We start from the raw sequence: 18,628 nt of genomic DNA, 5'->3' as shown, positions 1-18,628 counted from the left end.
TTTTTTAAATATATTCATAAATGTAGGTTTAAATATATTGGTAGCTCCTTCCGAGTTCGATCCGCGTAAAGAATAACCCAAATTGTTCCAAATTGAGCCATTCAGAAATACTAATTTACACAGCTATTACTAAAGCAAACCTAATTTCTGGGGAAGTTCTTTAAAATTCTGTAATTAAGTTTCGTGTTTGAAATATTACGATATTTTATCTTGAAAGAGGTCTGTATGAATATTTAAAAATACATAATATGTATATAAAGTGTTTTTGTTTTTATTTTGTTTTATTTATCGATTGAAGAATACAGATAATTGTCTCTCTCTCTTTCTTTCTAACGTCAACTCATTTAACCGAGCGACATATCTGGAAAATTCCCGTTTGAAGACTTTCAGTCCCCGCAGGATAAAAGTTGCTCTAATTCTCCCTGCTTTTAGATGGCCAGCTTACACTACTAAACGTCTTTTATTAAATCCAAATCGAAGACTTCATCGGTTTCTGACTGTCAAAAAGAAAAAAGAAAACTGCTGCTGTAAGAATGTCTAACCGTACCTATTATCTGGCATGTGATCATGTCAAAGCGCTGCCTCATGGTGACTACGAGAACTTGACGCGGATTTCTATGCATATGGTACAGGCAACTTTATCTGCCATTGTGATAAGCGGTTGAACAAAATCTGTGATTACATCGAGGACTACTTTTTAGTGCCCTCTATCATCAGGTGTGTTGATCTTCTAACTCTGTCTCACACATAAGCCATAATAGGTTTTGTAACATTTTTTCGATCATCCATCGTATGTTTATTAGTTGAATACCGATGACTATAAAACTGGTATTTGTTAAATATCGTAGGAATTATATTAACTTCCATTTTGGAGAAAAACTGGGACGTTTTGAGTTGTGGACAATTTTTGAGGGTCAGATTATATAAAGACTGTTGAGACCAAACCGGAACGTCTAGGAACCTTTTCAATGTTAGAAGGAGTTGTATTGATGGCATAAAATTCTAGCACTGTTAGGATGTTGTTGATGACATTTAAGTAAAATTTTCACATGAAAAAAAATAATAATAAATGCTATGTAGCATATAACTTGTAAAATTAGTGTTGTTTTCTTATTTTCTGTTAATATAATTATTATTTCTACTTTTCCTTCATTTCCAGCTGTACAAATCGGACCCGCTACCAAAGAAAATCTGCCATAGATGTCTTTTCAAATTGGAAACAGTATATGAGTTTCGGAAACAATGTGTTGAAATTAACAACGCCTTATTAAGTCATTTATCATCTCTGAAGCATTTGGTGGAAGTACGGAAGTATTTTAGATGTTTAAAAGAATCCGGAACTTCGGCTTCATCGTCTGTGGTAGGTTGTATTATTAGTAATAAATAGTATGGAAAAATGTGGTTACTTTGTTGGTAGAAATTCAAACCCAATAATTCCACTTGTGTGATTGCACTCTTATTGAGTAGCCAGGGACATGTTCAGTCTTGTCTTATTAGTGCTTAAGAGTCTTCATCCCGGCGAAATTAAAATACCGCTAATTTTACAGTAATTATGTGATATCTTCAAACAGATAAAATATAATTGAAATATGGAACAAGAGCGCCCTAGACGATATTATTTGGCGTGAGATACCGTTATCACAAGTCACCTAGCGGCTTTCCGTTTTCAGCTGTTTAGAAACGCGAAAATAAATGCCGATTTTCAAAATGGCTCGAAATCGAAAGCAGATAAGTGAGTCGTGATAACGGTTTCTCATGTAAAATAATATTGTCTAGGGCGCTCTTGTTCCACATTTCGATTATCTTTTATCTATTTGAAGATATCACATACTGTAAAATTAGCGGTATTTTAATTTCGCCGGGATGAAGACTCTTAAATTGTTCCAGATTTTACTGACCCGCTGTCTGTTGTTAATTTGCAGAACTAGATCAAAAAGAGTTTATAATTGAATACTTTATTTGCATTAAACATCAACACACAATAGTAAGCGCTTATTGGTACCTAATGCATATAAACAACACTAAAGATTCCTCAACTGATGTACTCATTAGGATTGGCTAGTTTAAATCATAACGTTTCAATGAAAATCGACCTTTTTTTTAACTTAGAACACTAAACTTCCTTTGAGTTAGGTTATTACTAAACATTCGTAAAATTTAGTGCTCAGTATATTTTATTGCACTACAATATTTATTCCAGAATAAGTTGCAGGTAAGTTCCAGAATAGCACAGGCTAAGCAAGCATCCAATAGAAAAAGAGGACTGCTAACATTAAGAAATGTGTCGTTGGACATTCGAAAACGATTTATTAAGACTCAGATATGAAGCGTGGCGCTTTACGTATCAGAGACGTGGACATTGAGAAAAGCTGAAATATCCAAGCTGGAAGCATTTCAATTGTGGTGTTGAAATGATGGTTTTTTGTTAAGAATTGGTAGTATGGCTACGCATATCATGGGTCGAAAGGAAAAGTAACGAAGACGTACTAAAATTAGTTAATGAAAGACGACAGATCATGAAGATAAAAGGAAAAAGAAGAAACAGCATGCTTGGCCATCTTATTCAGCACACCGATTGGATCACCGTGTTGATAGAGGGAAAGGCAGAAGGAAAACTAGGAAGAGGAAGACCAAGGATAGAATATCTAGATGCAGTTCTGAAGAAAAGACCTTATCAAACTATTAAACAGCTCTTCCAAGAGAGAGAAAAGTTTTAAAATTTCCATGTCGCCCACCAACCTATGGTTGAGGTGAGAAAGAAGAAGATGATAGTATTTATTTTGATTAAACATGTAATTAAGTAAAACATACTGTTGGTGGGTTCTTTTTTTTTTTTTTTTCTCTAATTAGCTTTTAAAAGCAGGAGTTTCTCATCAATTAAACTTTTCTCAGTAACTTTGGAAGGACGTTAAACAAAGAAAGAAAATGGTTTGCACTACTTTAGAAATATGTAGATCTTAAAATATACGGAAATGACAATTACAAAATTTTGGCAGAAAGTTACACACCAGGGCTGCATTTTGTGTAAAATATTAATGTCCTTGTAATGGCAATAGCAGTCAGAACGGGTGTTCAGTGTTCAAAACCACAACACTGGCATTAACACTTGAATAATCGTGAAAACGATACCTGTTGTGAAGTACAAATCTTACGTCCGGTGAAACAGCAACTGAAACAATGAAATGGCACCACCCTTAGTTTGCTAAACAAATGAAGGTACCTCGATCGTCAGGGGGAACGCATGTGCGGGAATATGTGAAACACGTAATGCAACAGTTGTCAGTCGTCAAATTAACGAGTGTTTAGTATTCTAAGGTTAGAAAAAGGTGTACAGGATATGGGTACGCATTTGCTATATGACAGGCACTTGTTATTTTAGTTAGAACCCTAATGATAGTGAAGGTCTGTGCCTTGAAGAGCAAGGCGAGGACGTATTTCTCGGGTATCTTCAAAATTATGAAAATTGAGTTATCTAGCTACGAAGAAAGCCCATATTCTTCCACACCGGTGGCCATAGAGTAGTAATGGCCAGAAAGTTCCGGTTCCGGCGGAACCGCTTCCGCGCGAAACTGATTCTTGGAGATTTGGTTTCCAGAACCGGTTCCAGACTTGGATCCGAAAAACCCGGTTGTGGAACCGGTTCCAGACCTGGATCCGCAAACCTAGTACCGGAACCGAATCCGTTCAGAGCCGAAAATCGGTTCCACGAGTATCCGGTTCTGGCCATCTTTAAAAACAATCAGCAGAAGGTGAATTTTGTGTCAGAAAGGTTTTATATTTTTTAGATATACATGTTTGTGAATAGGTACATGTTTCTGTATAAAAATATTTGTTGGATGCACAAATACTGAAGTTTAGTGCAGTGTGACAACAAAAATGGCTAGGTTTTATTTTTTCTGTAGCTGTAATTTTGCTTTACAGTGCAATGTATTTAGAATTTGCAAGGAATTAAAATTATCCGTAGATACATTATTATGGTAATTTTTCATCGGAAGTACTTAAATACACAGAGGAAAAGTAAAAGTTACTTGAGTAGTGAAAGCTGGAATGAGTCCGAGCTATTTATATTCAGGAGTGATTTTATATTACTCCATTTGTTTCAGAACTCGTTTGCGAAAAAGAAATTCAGTTGTAGCTTACACACACACACACACAAAAAAAAAATCCTGTTCGAATACGTTCACACGATCGTCCTTACGAAACGACATTGTACATAAATTCAGAACCGGTTCCAAACCTGTATCCGAAAAACCGGTTCCGGAACCAGATCCGTTCAGAGCTGAAAACCGGTGGTTCGGGCCATCCCTATTATAGAGCGGTATCTCATACCGCGACTGATTCAAAGGAACTTGACGGTGTTTCTTTATAACTGCGCGATTATATGAAGTTCATCACTTTGAGGCCCATTTATCTCAAAATCAAATTTTTGGAGTTACTTCACACTATACACCACCCGAAATTTCATTGTGGGAATAACCAATAAGCGTATCTCAAAAATTGTGATTTTGAGTTAACATCAGTGTTTTGTATGATTTAGACAACATAGAATTCATGCCTGAGTTATCGAGTTGATGACAAGGCGGAACTTACCGAAGGGTAATGAAGTCGAGGTAATGAAAACTGAGATACGCCTATTGGTTATCCTAGTGATGGTTTACTTACCAAACAAGCTTCCAGATACAGCCTGCGAGGCCAATTAACAACTGAAACGAATAACACAGAGTGAAAAAAAAATGACTGACTGGATCGGGACTCAAACCCGGGATTTCCGGCATACCGTACAGATACGTTACCCACTACCCCACCCCGTCCACTCACTCTCTTACTCAAGAGGCCGGTGCTCTCATCTCGGACGACGTATGAGTAGTCGTCCGTCCGAGTATTCTTCTTCGAGGCTAAGTCTTAGGAATATCTTCTACGCTGTTACGAAGAGTTGGGATATATATATATATATATATATATATATATATATATATATATATATATATATATATATATATATATATATATATGGAACGCAGATTGCAGGACTAGAATATATATATATATATATATATACAGAGGGAAGACAAAAAAATCAAAAAACGCTTCATACAGGACATAAATTTGGCCCTCCACTGTACAACGCGTGTTGTGGTTGCCGATCGTTTTTTGTTTTCAATGTGTCATGTGGACCTTCCTCTTCCGTCAGCAGTAACCAGTTCACCTGTGTGTCCTGGTGTGAAAGTGGTGCGGTAAAATGGTCGACCTGACAGACTTTCAAAGAGGCATGATCATTGGTGCCCGTCTGGTTGGAGCGTCAGTGGCAACAATGGCGAACATTGTGGTGGTATCGAAAGGCACTGTGTCCAATGTCACGAGGACATACACAATTCATGGGCAAACGACGTCTGCAAAGCACAACAGTGGTCAAAAGACAATCCTGTCATTATTGGGGACCGGAGGGCATTAAAACGGATTGTAGCAGCTAAAAAGAAGACCACTGCAATGAAAATTACGTCTGAACTCAATTCCGGCCTACAGAACCTGGTTTCATCGAAAGCAGTGCGACAGGAACTTCATAAAATGAAAATTCATGGCGGGGCCACTATCGCCAAGCCCCTGGTCACAGCAGTAAATGTGAAGAGGCGTATCCAGTGGTGCAAGGACCACAAGGCGTGGACTCATGAGCAGTGGAAATACGTAATGTGGTCCGATGAATCGACCTTCACCTTGTTTCCAACAACCGATCGTGTTTACGTATGGAGAACACCGTCGCAGACCTATGATACAGACTGTCTGCTCCCAACTGTAAAGCATCGGGGTGGTTCTGTTACAGTATGGGCAGTGATATCGTCGTTTTCCGCAGGTCCCATCATAGCCCTGCATGAAATGATGAATGCTAAGGCGTATGAGGCCATTGAACCAGGTTCTACTCATGGCCCAGATATTGTTCCCTGATGGTGATGGTATCTACCAAGATGATTTGGCACCCTGTCACGCTGCAAAAACGGTGAAATCATGGTTTGAGGAACATGACCAGGAGCTATCACACCTCCCCTGGGTCCTACAATCACCAGATCTGAACATCATTGAGCCATTGTAGTCTGAGTTAGAAAGGCGTGTTCGGTCTCATTACCCTCCACCAGCATCCCTTAAGGAACTGGAGCATGTTTTGGAGGAACAATGGTACAAAATTCCACACACCAGGATTCAGGAGCTGTATACGTCCATTCCACGTCGGATCCAAGCTGTTTTGGACGCATAAAGAGGCCCCACATCATACTAGGTGTGATTTTCACACTTTTGCAAACGTTTTAGATTTTTTTGTCCAACCCCTTATATATAGATATTTAGATATACTGTATATAGATAGATAGAATATGTGGCATTTAGGGTTAGTCCACTAACTATTATAATAAGAGTTTGTATATATTTTCACACTAGTGTTAGTCATAAAACATGTGAATAACAGCAGAGAAGATATTCTTGTCTTAGCCATGGGACTTACTGGAAATATCGGCTAAAAAATCATTAAAAAGGAACATGGTAGTGGTAGTTTATATATATAGGGTGTTTCAAAACAATATCAACGTTTGAGAGGTGATTCCTGACACCAAGTCAAGACAAAAAGTATAGACCAACTGGGTGCACAAATACTTCCTTTCGGAATTATGGGCTGCCGAAATCATAGGTCCAAAACTATGGGTACTACCGTAGTCGGGTCAAGACTTCACTTAGGAACTAGTATGTGCTCTATCCAAAAATCCATGTTTCAAAATCTTGCGGTACTTCCACAACACTTTTTATAGAGGGAGTTTGGCTAAAGGCATATAATTTGAAGTACTCACCAACTGCCTCTAAAAAAAATGTTGCAGAAGTATCGCAGGATTCTGAAACATGGATATTTGGATAGGGCACATAGTAATTCCTAAGTGAAGTTTTGACCCGACTACGGTAGGTCCCAGTTTTGGAGCTATGGATATTTAAAATTCAATTTTTCATGATTTCGGCAGCCTATAACTCCTAAAGGAAGCATTTGTGCACCCAAATTGGTATATACTTTTTGTCTTATCTTGTCAGGAATCACCTCCCAAACGTTGTCGGTGTTGTTTTGAAACACCCTATATATATAGTGTATGTGTGTATGTGTTTCATACGCTCAATCATCAGTTATCCGGGATGATCAATATAGGTCTATTGTATAGAATAAATAGCCAAAACAGAGAAAAGTTGCCCATGTTGCTGACAGCTAGATTGATAGATAAAGTATTGCCACGTGAGAGGTCTGGTTTTAATCGTAAGCAAGTCCATCGGTCATCATATTTTTGACAGTAACTTCGACATGGTATAACAATAATGTTCGTGGCTAAGTAACAATTTGCTAACGAACGTAGCTACGTTTTGGTGTCATAACAGATAAGATTTTTTTAAAAAACGGTATATTGTCTGAAAATCGGACTTGAATCCATTAACGCACTTATTTATCTGCTTTTCTTATTTTAATGAAACATGACTAACTAATAACTCTATGGTCTAAAGCTCTCCACTGACTTCTATCCTTGGCCAACTGGATTCAGCTTCTACTTTGTATTCCTATCTGTGCGAGATCCATCTTAATATTGTCCTCCCATCTGCGCCTAGGTCTTCCTAATGGTCGTTTTGCGGCTGGTCTTTCAGTTAAGACTTTGAAAGCGTTCCTACTTTCTAAGAAAACCTGACACTGCTTTCAATAAATGTCAGTTGATATGAAACGAAAAGCTCTTATTCAGTTTTGAAGCAGCACCGTTACCATTAATCAATGTTGTATTCCTAGTTAATGTTAGAGACCTCATGTGTTATTTTAATATATGTTGTTTTTAATTATGAAGAAGCTAAAATGGTTTAAAATATTCGCTGCCACTGGCCACTAAGCACTGTGCAGCAGGTTAACCCCATCTATAGTGACAATTTGATTGAAAAGCTGTAACAAAGTAATATATTTTGTATACTCAGATCTTTTTTAATAATATATTTACGATCATGGTGCTGTTTATCCATGTAGTGGTTGTGTAATACAAAATGACTTATGCTTTTCCAGATGTATAACCATACATTGAATCCTGTGTCTCTTAAACACTCCCTACTAGGGATGCCCCTACAGAAGGGTTTTGAGATGCAGGTTGCGTTTTTTCTTTTTTTTTTTAAATATATATAGTGGAAAGGGGCATAATTTAATTGAAATTAGCACATAACTTTACCGTAATGATGCTCTTAAGAAAGGCAAAATGTTCCGACATTGAATGAAATGTGATCTGCAAAGCAAATCAAATTATCTTGGTTAAAAAAAATGAAATGAAATCTTTAAATTTTACGTTCTACTGTTATGTCGGCTAGGCTGTAGGAGACGACGATGATGAGAAATGAATGAAATGGTGGAATGAATAAAGTGGGAGGAAAAGGGAGAACCCGAGAAAACCCACGCACACGCTATTTGTCCACCACAGAGTTCACGACGCGAGCTGGGATCGAAACAAGGGCGCCATGCACCTGAGGTAAACTCTACCACTGAGCCCCAGCGGCCTCCAAATTATCTTGGTGTTGGCACAACCAACTTCACTTGGCTACTTTTTATTATTATTATTATTTTATAGAAGGAAGATATGGTAAATTTTGGGGATGGTGGTCCAAGCATATGGGAGGGATAGACACTGCTGCTTCCTCCTTAAGTTCATTTAAACAATGCCCAATGTGGTGAACTATGTTTCTGTGAAGTGTTGTGCTTGAAATTGAAATATGAGGAACTCATGTCTGTGGAACCAAGTAGATAGCATACTTGTGTCTGTACTCATGTTACTGGTTATATTCTCGCGGAGGTACTTGTGTTTCCAATCTTATCACATATAGCTTCAGTACTTAAAGGGCATGAAATCCCGAATTGATTAAACAATAGAACATATCTACTTATACATTGCCGATAATGTTTTAGATGAAGAAAGGCTAAGCTCAATTCCTCGTCTTTCATTTTGTCACAATGACTAATAAAAATTAGACTTTCCGGTATGTTTGCCAGGAATAGTTGGGAGTTAAAAATTCCAAATATGAACAGTTTAAAACAAAAGTAGATAATTTCAGTAATATTATCTTTTTTTTGTCAATTATTGTACATTGTGCCTTCTCACAATGACAAATTAATAAATTTTCTCGGAAGACCTTATTCTGACAAGTATTAATTTTATACACTCAGCGGCTGCAATTCTAACGGTAAGAACGGATATACCGATACAAAACATAGGATTTGTCCATTCTCTGTCATAGGTAACCGAAGCTGGGTGGTGTAATTGGAAAGTAATTAGTCTCAAGGCAGAATAATTTTCGGGAATCCACTACTTAGTATAATCATATTCGATAACATTTTTTTACTGGTTTTTAAATTTTGTACATTGAGTTTTATATTCAGCAGACTAGCCTCCTGCTAGCTGGAGGCTCATCCCCCAGCCCCCGTGATTGTTCGGTCTACGGCCTCACATCTCGTATGTGTAAGCCTTTGCATCAAGAGTGAATTTCGTGCATTTGCTCTTAATATTTCCTGAATTTGGCCGGCTAGAGGATTCGCCCTCAGACCTCTGCGTTTGCTCGGCCTACTGCTTCGCACCTCTTAAACCCACAATTTTACCGAATTTCAAGTTTCATTTACTATTTCAACTGTCTAAAAGATAAAATTTTGTATCCCAAGAAACAAAATTTAAATAATATGGGAATTTCTTCATCCCTCCTTTAGACCCCTTAAAAACTAAAAATATTCACTTTTAGCAAATTTTTCTGTGAGTTAGTCCAGGAAGGCTATAATCATGCTAAATTTCATCATTCTATTCCTACCGGAAATGCTTAAATATTTTGGGGTGTAGAAGATGTCACATATAAATAACACGAGAAAGCTTTTTCAGTTCCCCAGGAAACCACTCTGAAGTTGATAATTTTTATTTTTGGTGATTTACTTGGGTAACGCTAACGGAAAGGTACAAGCATACCGAATTTCAAGTTTTTAATCGAATTCCAAGTACCTAAATTATGAGAGAATAAGTCCAAAAAAAGATTCATTTAAATAACACGGGGAATTTCTTCATTTCACTTTTAGACCCCCTAAAAATTAAAAATATACACTTTCGGCAATTTTCCTGTGGGTTAGTCCCGAAAAGCTATAATCATGCCATCATGCCAGATTTTATCATTGAAACCGTACAGGAAGTGCCCAATAAGTTTGGGGTGTAGATGTCCCATATAAATAACGGGAAGATTTTTCAGTTCTCCATAAAATCACTCTAAATTTTTCTTTTCTTTTTTTTTCTTTTTTTTTAATTTTTAGTGATTTTGTTAAACAATCCTATGAAAAATGTATTAAAAATATTCACTTTCCGCAATTTTCCTGTGGGTTATTCTCAAAAAGCTACAATCATACCAAATTTCAACTTGCCACGTCAACCAGTAGTCGTTATTTTATGTCAGTGAGTGAATTCATATAGTTATATAATACATATAGTTAGGATTGTACCAGATAATATGTTTTGATAAATTTGACTCAAGTCGTTGTCTTATGATAGATAGGGACTAAACAAGTGTGTACAATCATTTTATCTAATATAGAATTTTCAAATACCATAGTATGTGATTGTCAGTTGTTCTGAGAAGTTTCGTTATTTTTATGTTACGTTATCACTATAATTAGCATAGAAATTAACCTGTAAATAAAATAGGGAGCACAGAGATTAGTGAAGAGCACGTATCTGTGGTGTAAAGGATCCTGGTTCGTTCTAGGTCATGTGATTCTAAGCATTAAATTGTTCTTATGTCTAATAATTATTAACTGATCATGACTGATACATGTTTTATCAGATAAAAGAATAAGATACTCCCCAGCTGTGCCCTCCAAATTTGTATATGGTTATTATACATGAAGACTGAAGAAGAATCGGCGGCAGGCGCTTTGGAAGCAATGCTAAAGCCACTGAAGCTGTTCGACACTTCTTCCATATGCAGAGCCCCGAATTTTTCATGGAAGGGTTTTTGAAGCTTATAGACCGGTATAACAAATATCTCAAAGTATGTACAGGGTGTCTATCGGTCACGAAAAAGTCACGAAATCAGAAAACGGTCATAAAAGTCACGAAATTTAGCTTTTGGGTCACGATTTTTTTAAACTGTGCAAATGTAAGTACAGATTGGAAAATGTTGTTCTATAAAACGTCAAAATTCACCATCAAAAATATCTATGGCCGACTTTAGACGCTACTAAATCGCAAGCAAAGTACGTTTCTATAACACGGATGAAAATTCGGCCTAATTCGCTCTTGGAAATGTTAGGAAATCTTATGATTTGGTAAAGAAAAGGTCACGAAAAAGTCACTAAATTTCATTTTGGAATCTTAGTAGACACTCTGATGTAGTACTTACATGGAAAAATAAAAGTACGTCTGATCTTGAATGTCACATGCTATTTTTGGTCTTGCATCCCCACCTCTGTCCACATTCGTCTAGGAAAACTTATTTTCGGTCTCCTCTCGTATATTTGTCAATTTAATGGAAACCTAAAGTTGGGAGCATCATATGTCTAGGTTGGCAACAATCAGGTAGCGACCACAGCTCCAGACTTTGTGGTAGTGTATTATGGCAAACTCCGTACTACATGAGGTGTGGTAGAATTGCAGTATGCAGTGAACTGAGCAGACTGGTGATAGTGTAAAATGGGCGACCTCTCTGATGTCCAAAGAGGACAAATTTTTGGCGCTCGGTTATGTGGTGTGAGTGGGACGAAAGTAACAGATGTGTTGGGTATGTTGCGAGGCACCGTGTCCAAGGTGACAATTAGGGCTTGCCCATGTCTCACAACATCTGTGACTCCATTGCATCAGAGCAGTTCAGAGGGCGAAAGATGGTCCAACGCCATATTAATCTGGTAAGTTTTACTATTTCAGGTGTTCCTATTGAATTCATATAAGTATGTGCTCATACAGAAATAATCCGCACATTCTATACGGAAAAAATTACTATGGCGAGAATTTTGTCCTGGCGAAGCTTTATCGAGGCGAGGTTTTCTACCCAAACCTTAACAGAGATGTCAGATGAAGGCAGCAGTCTGTTACTGAAATGATAATCATATGCGAATTTGGAAGGCACAATTGTCCTTGAGTAGTTTATTCTTATATGTGTCTCTATTACTCTATCTTCTAATTCTCATGTTTTTTAAATAGCGCTTTGGCGAAGAGTCCCCTCGACCTGTTCGTCGTTCCTCGAAGGATGGAGAGGAACAGAAGAAAGTGCAGACGGAGGAAGGGAAACAGCCGACGCAGGATGAAGAAGACGACAACGATGAAGAAGCGCGAACCGAATTTCAGGGTGTGTTTCTGGAGGAAGGCTCTGCAAATATATTTCTGAGCGAAAATGTCAATGATGATGATGATGATATTCAGATCATTGGAGAAGATACTATCGTGCGAACTGTTACGATAAATGATGATGATGGAAGAAATCCGTAAGTTCAGCAAATTTTTCAATAGTTTACACTAATTCGCCTTTTTTGTTTATGTTCTAATTTTGTGCTAGTAACTTTGATATTCTTGTATCTTCGTTATGGGCACGACTGTATACTGTAAAGAAGGCTTCTTGCTTAATGGTAGCTTCTAACTATACTTGCTCAACTGTAGGATTTTTTTTTCCTGGTAGTAATGAGAGTCGAGTTCTGGTATGACTCTTACTATTCTGTGCATTCCGTGCATCTGCTGTTTCTGACTAACCTTTGGAATTTTCCAGCAATTTTAAGAAAACACAGGGGAATAATTAAAAATAAGCACCGAACTTTAGACACCTATGTTACTAAGTTAGAAACATCAAGTTCTATATATCCAAGTTAGAAACATCAATATATTCAAATCCCTTCTCAATTTGCACACAAACACACTAATATGTAATTTTACATTTGAATGTATCTTGCTTCATGGGTGAGGTAGAAATGGAGAGCAATTTATATTTATCTTTCATATAATATACAAAAAATACGGTTTAAAATTTAAAATAAAATTTTAAAAGAAACTCAGAATTGAGTCTTTCAAATTGATCCAAACTCAACATTCACGCAATCTCAAATTAATCGTAAAATATAATTTGCGAATCATCATGGATTTTTGAGATATGAAAAAGTAACATTGGTACATACACACACACACACACACACACATATATATATATATATATATATATATATATATATATATATATATATATATATATATATATATATATATATATATATATATAATATAAAACCTGTCTATCTTGGAAGTTGAAGCAATGTTTATCCTATGTTGATAATGATAAATTTACCTGCATATCTTGGCCACGCGAATAGTTTTGTTATTTTTCTTAACTCTTTTGTATTCCCATATGAGAGTCAAATGTTCTGTATTTGTGACTGGAGACAGAGAAGCATAGATTCCCATGATATGTTCTTGGAGGTCAATGGCCAGAACACTACTCTGACAAAGTGGTGGTGAAGGAAGATGTGAATAAGAAAAAAACATGTACAGGAATTCAGGAAATGTTTGTACGTATTTGTTTACCCTGTCTGTTTTAGTAAAACTATTAGCTATATCGTCTCCTTTCATCAGTGGGGGGCTTTAGTAATTCCGGAAAATTCTCAAGGTTAAAGCTAACCATCTCAATTGTCACTTATTGGCACCTGACTGCATGTCAAAAGGTAGCGGAGGTTTTGAGATATGAATTCCCTTAAGATTTTCTCAAAACATCTTTCGCTCCAAGGGAAACAGAATGTGCATATGTGACGTATGTCTAGAATGAACCGATGGTGGCCAACATAGACAGGTTTCACTGTGTATATATATACTAAAGCTCCCCACTGATGAAAGGGGCAGATATAGCTAATGGTGTTACCAAAACAGACAGGGTAAACAAATACGTACAACCATTTCCTGAATTCTGTACGTGCTTTTTCGTATTCACATCTTCCTTCACCACCCCTTTATGAGGGTAGCGTTCTGGCCATTGACCTCCAAGAACAAAACGTGGGAATCTATGCTTCCTTGTCCCTAATCACAAATACAGAACATCTGCCTCGCATATGGAAATACGAAAGAGTTAGGGAAAATAACAAAACGTTATTTTGCGTGGCCAAGATACGCAGGTAAATTTATCATTATTATCATAGGGTAAACATTGCTGCAATGCGGCCAACTTACAGAGTAATAAGTAATGAATGTCTTATGGGAAAAATTCAGGTTCAAGCTGAACCATGCGAAGATGAGCAGGTGGCCAACTTGAAGAGGTGGCCAAGTTGACAGGTTTTACTGTATATATAAAGAAATAAAGAGAAAATGACGTTATGAGTCTTGAATAGAAACCAAATTCACGAAACGTACGAAACATCTATTAGATCTTATCCATTTTTTTCTGTCATGAAATTATAAATATTAGCTCCGGAATCCTTATATTTGTCTCGAAACATTAATTTACATATATATGAATTAAATGGGTGAAATATTCAATTGAAATATGCGAACAGCAAACTTGTTTGATAGTCTTAAGTCAGTGAGCTCTAATAACAGCCGGACAGATAGACCCGTGGTAAAGTAATAGGAAAAATAAAAGTAATAAAGTCAAAGATCGAAGATTCAAATCTTCACCAAGTAGTTTTTTTTTTTTTTTTTCGTTCTTTAGTAAATTAGGAAATAAGTAAATTAAAATAAAATAACCACTGATAGCAACACGTGAAACAAATCAGAAAAGAACACAACATTGAGATAGTCATAGAGTGACACTATACACACCAAGAAACGTCTCGCTTGATGTAAAAATATCGCTTGTGCGACACAATAGTTGTCAGCGTTCGTCAGTAGTTAAATCGTAAATTATTCTGCGTTAAGAAATATAGGCCCTTGAATATATTTCATGTTCCATGAAAAATGTCGTTTCTTTGGTATGCATTGTAAAAGGCTTCGATTGAAGTAAAACGTATTTTTAAACTAGCTAATGAAAATTCAAATCAATAAATAATTCCTTTGTGTATAAATAGATGTTGATTATTTTGAAATACATTCTAATTATTTGGAATTAATCATATGATTTAATTCATGAGAGACGTGGTAGAAAGCATGGTGGCAGGAAATAGAGGATATGATTTAAGAATCTTGAAGGATTATTGCCATAAAAACAAAAACTTCTTAACCAAATTTTGTTGTTTCGAAAAGTTCCTAATATAAGTATCACGACTAATCACATAGCTGTTTTCGATAAGAGAAACTGCATAATGCCATTTGCAGTAATTTATCTGAAACCTTTCCGGAAACCTGGGGGCCGCGGTGGCTCAGTGGTAGAGCGTTCACCTCTGGTGCTTGGGATCTCGGGTTCAAACCCTGCTCCCGCCAAGTGAACTTTGTGGTGGACAAACACCGTGTGCGTGGGTTTTCTCGGGGTTCTCCCGTTTCCTCCCACTTTCTTCATTCCACCATTTCATTCATCTCTCATCATCACCGAAGAAAGTCAAATTTTCAATTTCTTGTAACTTTATTTATATTTGTTAGAAACACATCATACTATGGTGAAAGTATTCGACACAGAGATACTTGATTTGCATTACCATGTATGTCTATCTGCGTCATTACTGTTTTAAGGACGGGGCACGGTGAATCAGTGGCAGAGTGTTTACCTCTGGTGCGTGGGGTTCCTTTTTTGTTCTCCAACCAAGTAAGTTTGTGGTGGACAACATCGTGTTTGTGAGTTCTCTCGGGGTGCTCGCGTTTCCTCCCACTTTCTTATTCCACCAATTCGTCCATCATTCACTTGCTTCAGTCGTCTCCCTTAGCCTAACGGGCATAATTGTAACGTTAAACTGATTTTTTTTTAAAAAGAGACCTCCAGATTTTTTTAAAAATTTGTGATACTGTAGCATCCTTAGTTTGTAGCACTGGTTAATCAATGTAGAACTGTAAGTTTTCGTAACATGTAGAACTGAAATATACAATTATGTTGAGTTGGCAACCCTGTTAATCTGGTTGTATCGCAGAGTATGGTAAACTATACTAGGAATGCAATGGATATACCCGATTGCAATGAAATGAGCTGAGCGAGCTTAAACTACGTAATCAGGAAGCGTTTTTCGGTGATTATTCCTCGATGGTACATCGGATTTTTGATTTCGACCTATGTTGTCACTCAGCACGACATACTCTATCAGCGTGCTAAGTTTGGTTGAGATCGGCCAAACGGTCTAGGAGGAAGCGTTTTTCGGTGATTATTCCTCGATGGTACATCGGATTTTTGATTTCGACCTATGTTGTCACTCAGCACGACATACTCTATCAGCGTGCTAAGTTTGGTTGAGATCGGCCAAACGGTCTAGGAGGAAGCGTTTTTCGGTGATTATTCCTCGATGGTACATCGGATTTTTGATTTCGACCTATGTTGTCACTCAGCACGACATACTCTATCAGCGTGCTAAGTTTGGTTGAGATCGGCCAAACGGTCTAGGAGGAAGCGTTTTTCGGTGATTATTCCTCGATGGTACATCGGATTTTTGATTTCGACCTATGTTGTCACTCAGCACGACATACTCTATCAGCGTGCTAAGTTTGGTTGAGATCGGCCAAACGGTCTAGGAGGAGTTCGCGGACAACCAAACGGCTAACCCGAGTATAAGAGCTTCGCTTCGCTCAGCTCAATCACTTAGTCGGTATTTGCATGGTACAAAATTTCATCGATTTTTGTGAGTTAATTAAAAGTTACAAGCCAAAGGACGTTTGCCAAAGGACCAGATTGTGTCACATGATCAGGTCAAACCTCATGATGCGTGCTAAATCGAGTCTGGAGATTCCAAATCAGGGTGGAAAAAAATCATGATTTTTTTAAAAAAATCATTTTTGTTGATTTTTTTGATTTAAATCGATTTTTTTGATTTAAATCAAATCTTTCTCCTCGTAAATTACAAGTCGCGAACTGAAGAAAAAGCATTAGGAATTAATATTAAATGCTAATTATGCCATTTAAGTGAAAGTATTAGGATTGAATTTTGAATTAATCCCCAATTGTTAACCTCTGTTAATCCCAATCATTGTTTCTTAACCCTTTTAAATTATGGCTTTTTTAAAAGGAAAATTATAGACTTTCAGTCAAGCAGCTACATCATCATCCCTATTTATCCTAGGATCATGGTTCATACCTAATTCTCTTCAGAATAGAAGAGCTTTTGAAACGGTAACATTCAGATTTCCCTATCATGCCCCTGAAGCGGGAAATTTTGAGAGAAAGTGTTTTTTTTTTTTACTTTTTTTTAAAAATTTTGATCCCCTCTGGAGTCCCTTGTGTTAACGCACATATCTCAAAATGAACTGGGAAATACTAAGGGGTGTACTAAATGTGTGTATAAAATTTCAAGCTATCTTGAATAGTAAGGGCGGGGAAAATATTTAACAATGAGCTAAGAACATCCCCACAATGTCCCAGATAACACGCATGTAATATAGAAATTTTCTCAGACATCTCTATTTATCCTAGGGTCGTGATTTGTATATTATTCTCTTCAGAATAAAGAAGATTTTCAATCGTATCATTCAAATGTCTCCATGGTGTATCTGAGGCGGAAAAATCAAGAAAAAAGAGATTTTCTGTTAAAAAAAATCCTTTTATCCTTTTTTACTTTTTACCCCTCTGGACCAACCCCCTGTTTTAAGGTAGAGATCTGAAACACTGAAAAATACTAACGGGTGCATTGAATAAATGTGCAAAATTTCAATTTTCTAGGTGCAAATGTAAGCCCGCGAAAAATATCTCCCAAATCCCCTTATAAAACAGGATCTCAGGCAACAGTTTCCTGAAACATCCCTATTTATCCTAGGATCATTGTTTGTACGTCATTCTCTTCAGAATAGAACAACGTTTCAAACGGTATCGTTCATATGTCCCCAGCTGAATCGCGGAAAAAGCTTTTATTATTTTATTTATTATTATTATTATTATTATTATTATTATTATTATTATTATTATTATTATTATTATTATTATTATTATTTACATTTTCCCTCTGGACCTCCCTGTTTTCACGCAGAGATCTGAAAACATCTGAAAAATACTAAGGGGTGCACTGAACAAGTGTGCAAAATTTCAGTCTTTTGAATGCAAAATGTAAGCCTGCCGAAAAATAATAATAATAGGCATAAAAAATATCTTTTTAAATTTATGATGTCATCACACACTATGTCTCGACGCAGAAAGGCATGAAAGCATATGTAATATATACTACAGTGCCTTCAGTCTTGAAAAAAAAAAAAAAACCGAAGTAAAAAGGTTCATTGGTACTTTTTTAATCGAATAATGAAGATTCGATTTTTAATAGGATAAAAATTGGTAATATAATTTAAAAGGTTAAGCATTAAGGAAAAAGTATAGCAACATTTATGAAAATGTCACTTTTTTTCATAAAAAGTTACTGATATTTGGTAGGGGCATATTTTTAAAAAAATGGAACTAGCTTGAGGTACGAACTAGCTTGAGATACATAAATTTCACCTAAAATTATAAATCTTTAAAAAAAATCGGAGAGGGGATAGGACCCCTCTATATACGCCCTATTATCTGGGAACAAACAAGCAGACGCGCACGCCAAAGA

At 36.6% G+C, this 18,628-nt stretch overlaps 1 protein-coding gene across 2 annotated transcripts in view; it reads left to right on the top strand.

The window, feature by feature from the left end:
- Nucleotides 1-18,628, top strand: part of LOC145663059 (uncharacterized) — an 83,749-nt gene that overhangs the window by 10,458 nt on the left and 54,663 nt on the right. For both annotated transcript variants that reach the window (XM_081729220.1, XM_081729221.1), the window contains exons 2-3: nucleotides 1,160-1,360; nucleotides 12,207-12,487. In XM_081729220.1, the coding sequence (XP_081585346.1) occupies nucleotides 1,160-1,360; nucleotides 12,207-12,487 (482 nt within the window). The remainder of the gene's footprint in view (nucleotides 1-1,159; nucleotides 1,361-12,206; nucleotides 12,488-18,628) is intronic.

Source organism: Thermobia domestica, chromosome 10, assembly GCF_964235325.1.
Source record: "Thermobia domestica chromosome 10, izTheDome1.hap1.1, whole genome shotgun sequence".
Lineage (NCBI taxonomy): Eukaryota > Metazoa > Arthropoda > Insecta > Zygentoma > Lepismatidae > Thermobia > Thermobia domestica.
The sequence above is the reverse complement of the archived record's forward strand: the minus strand, read 5'-3'. Positions and strand labels throughout refer to the sequence as shown.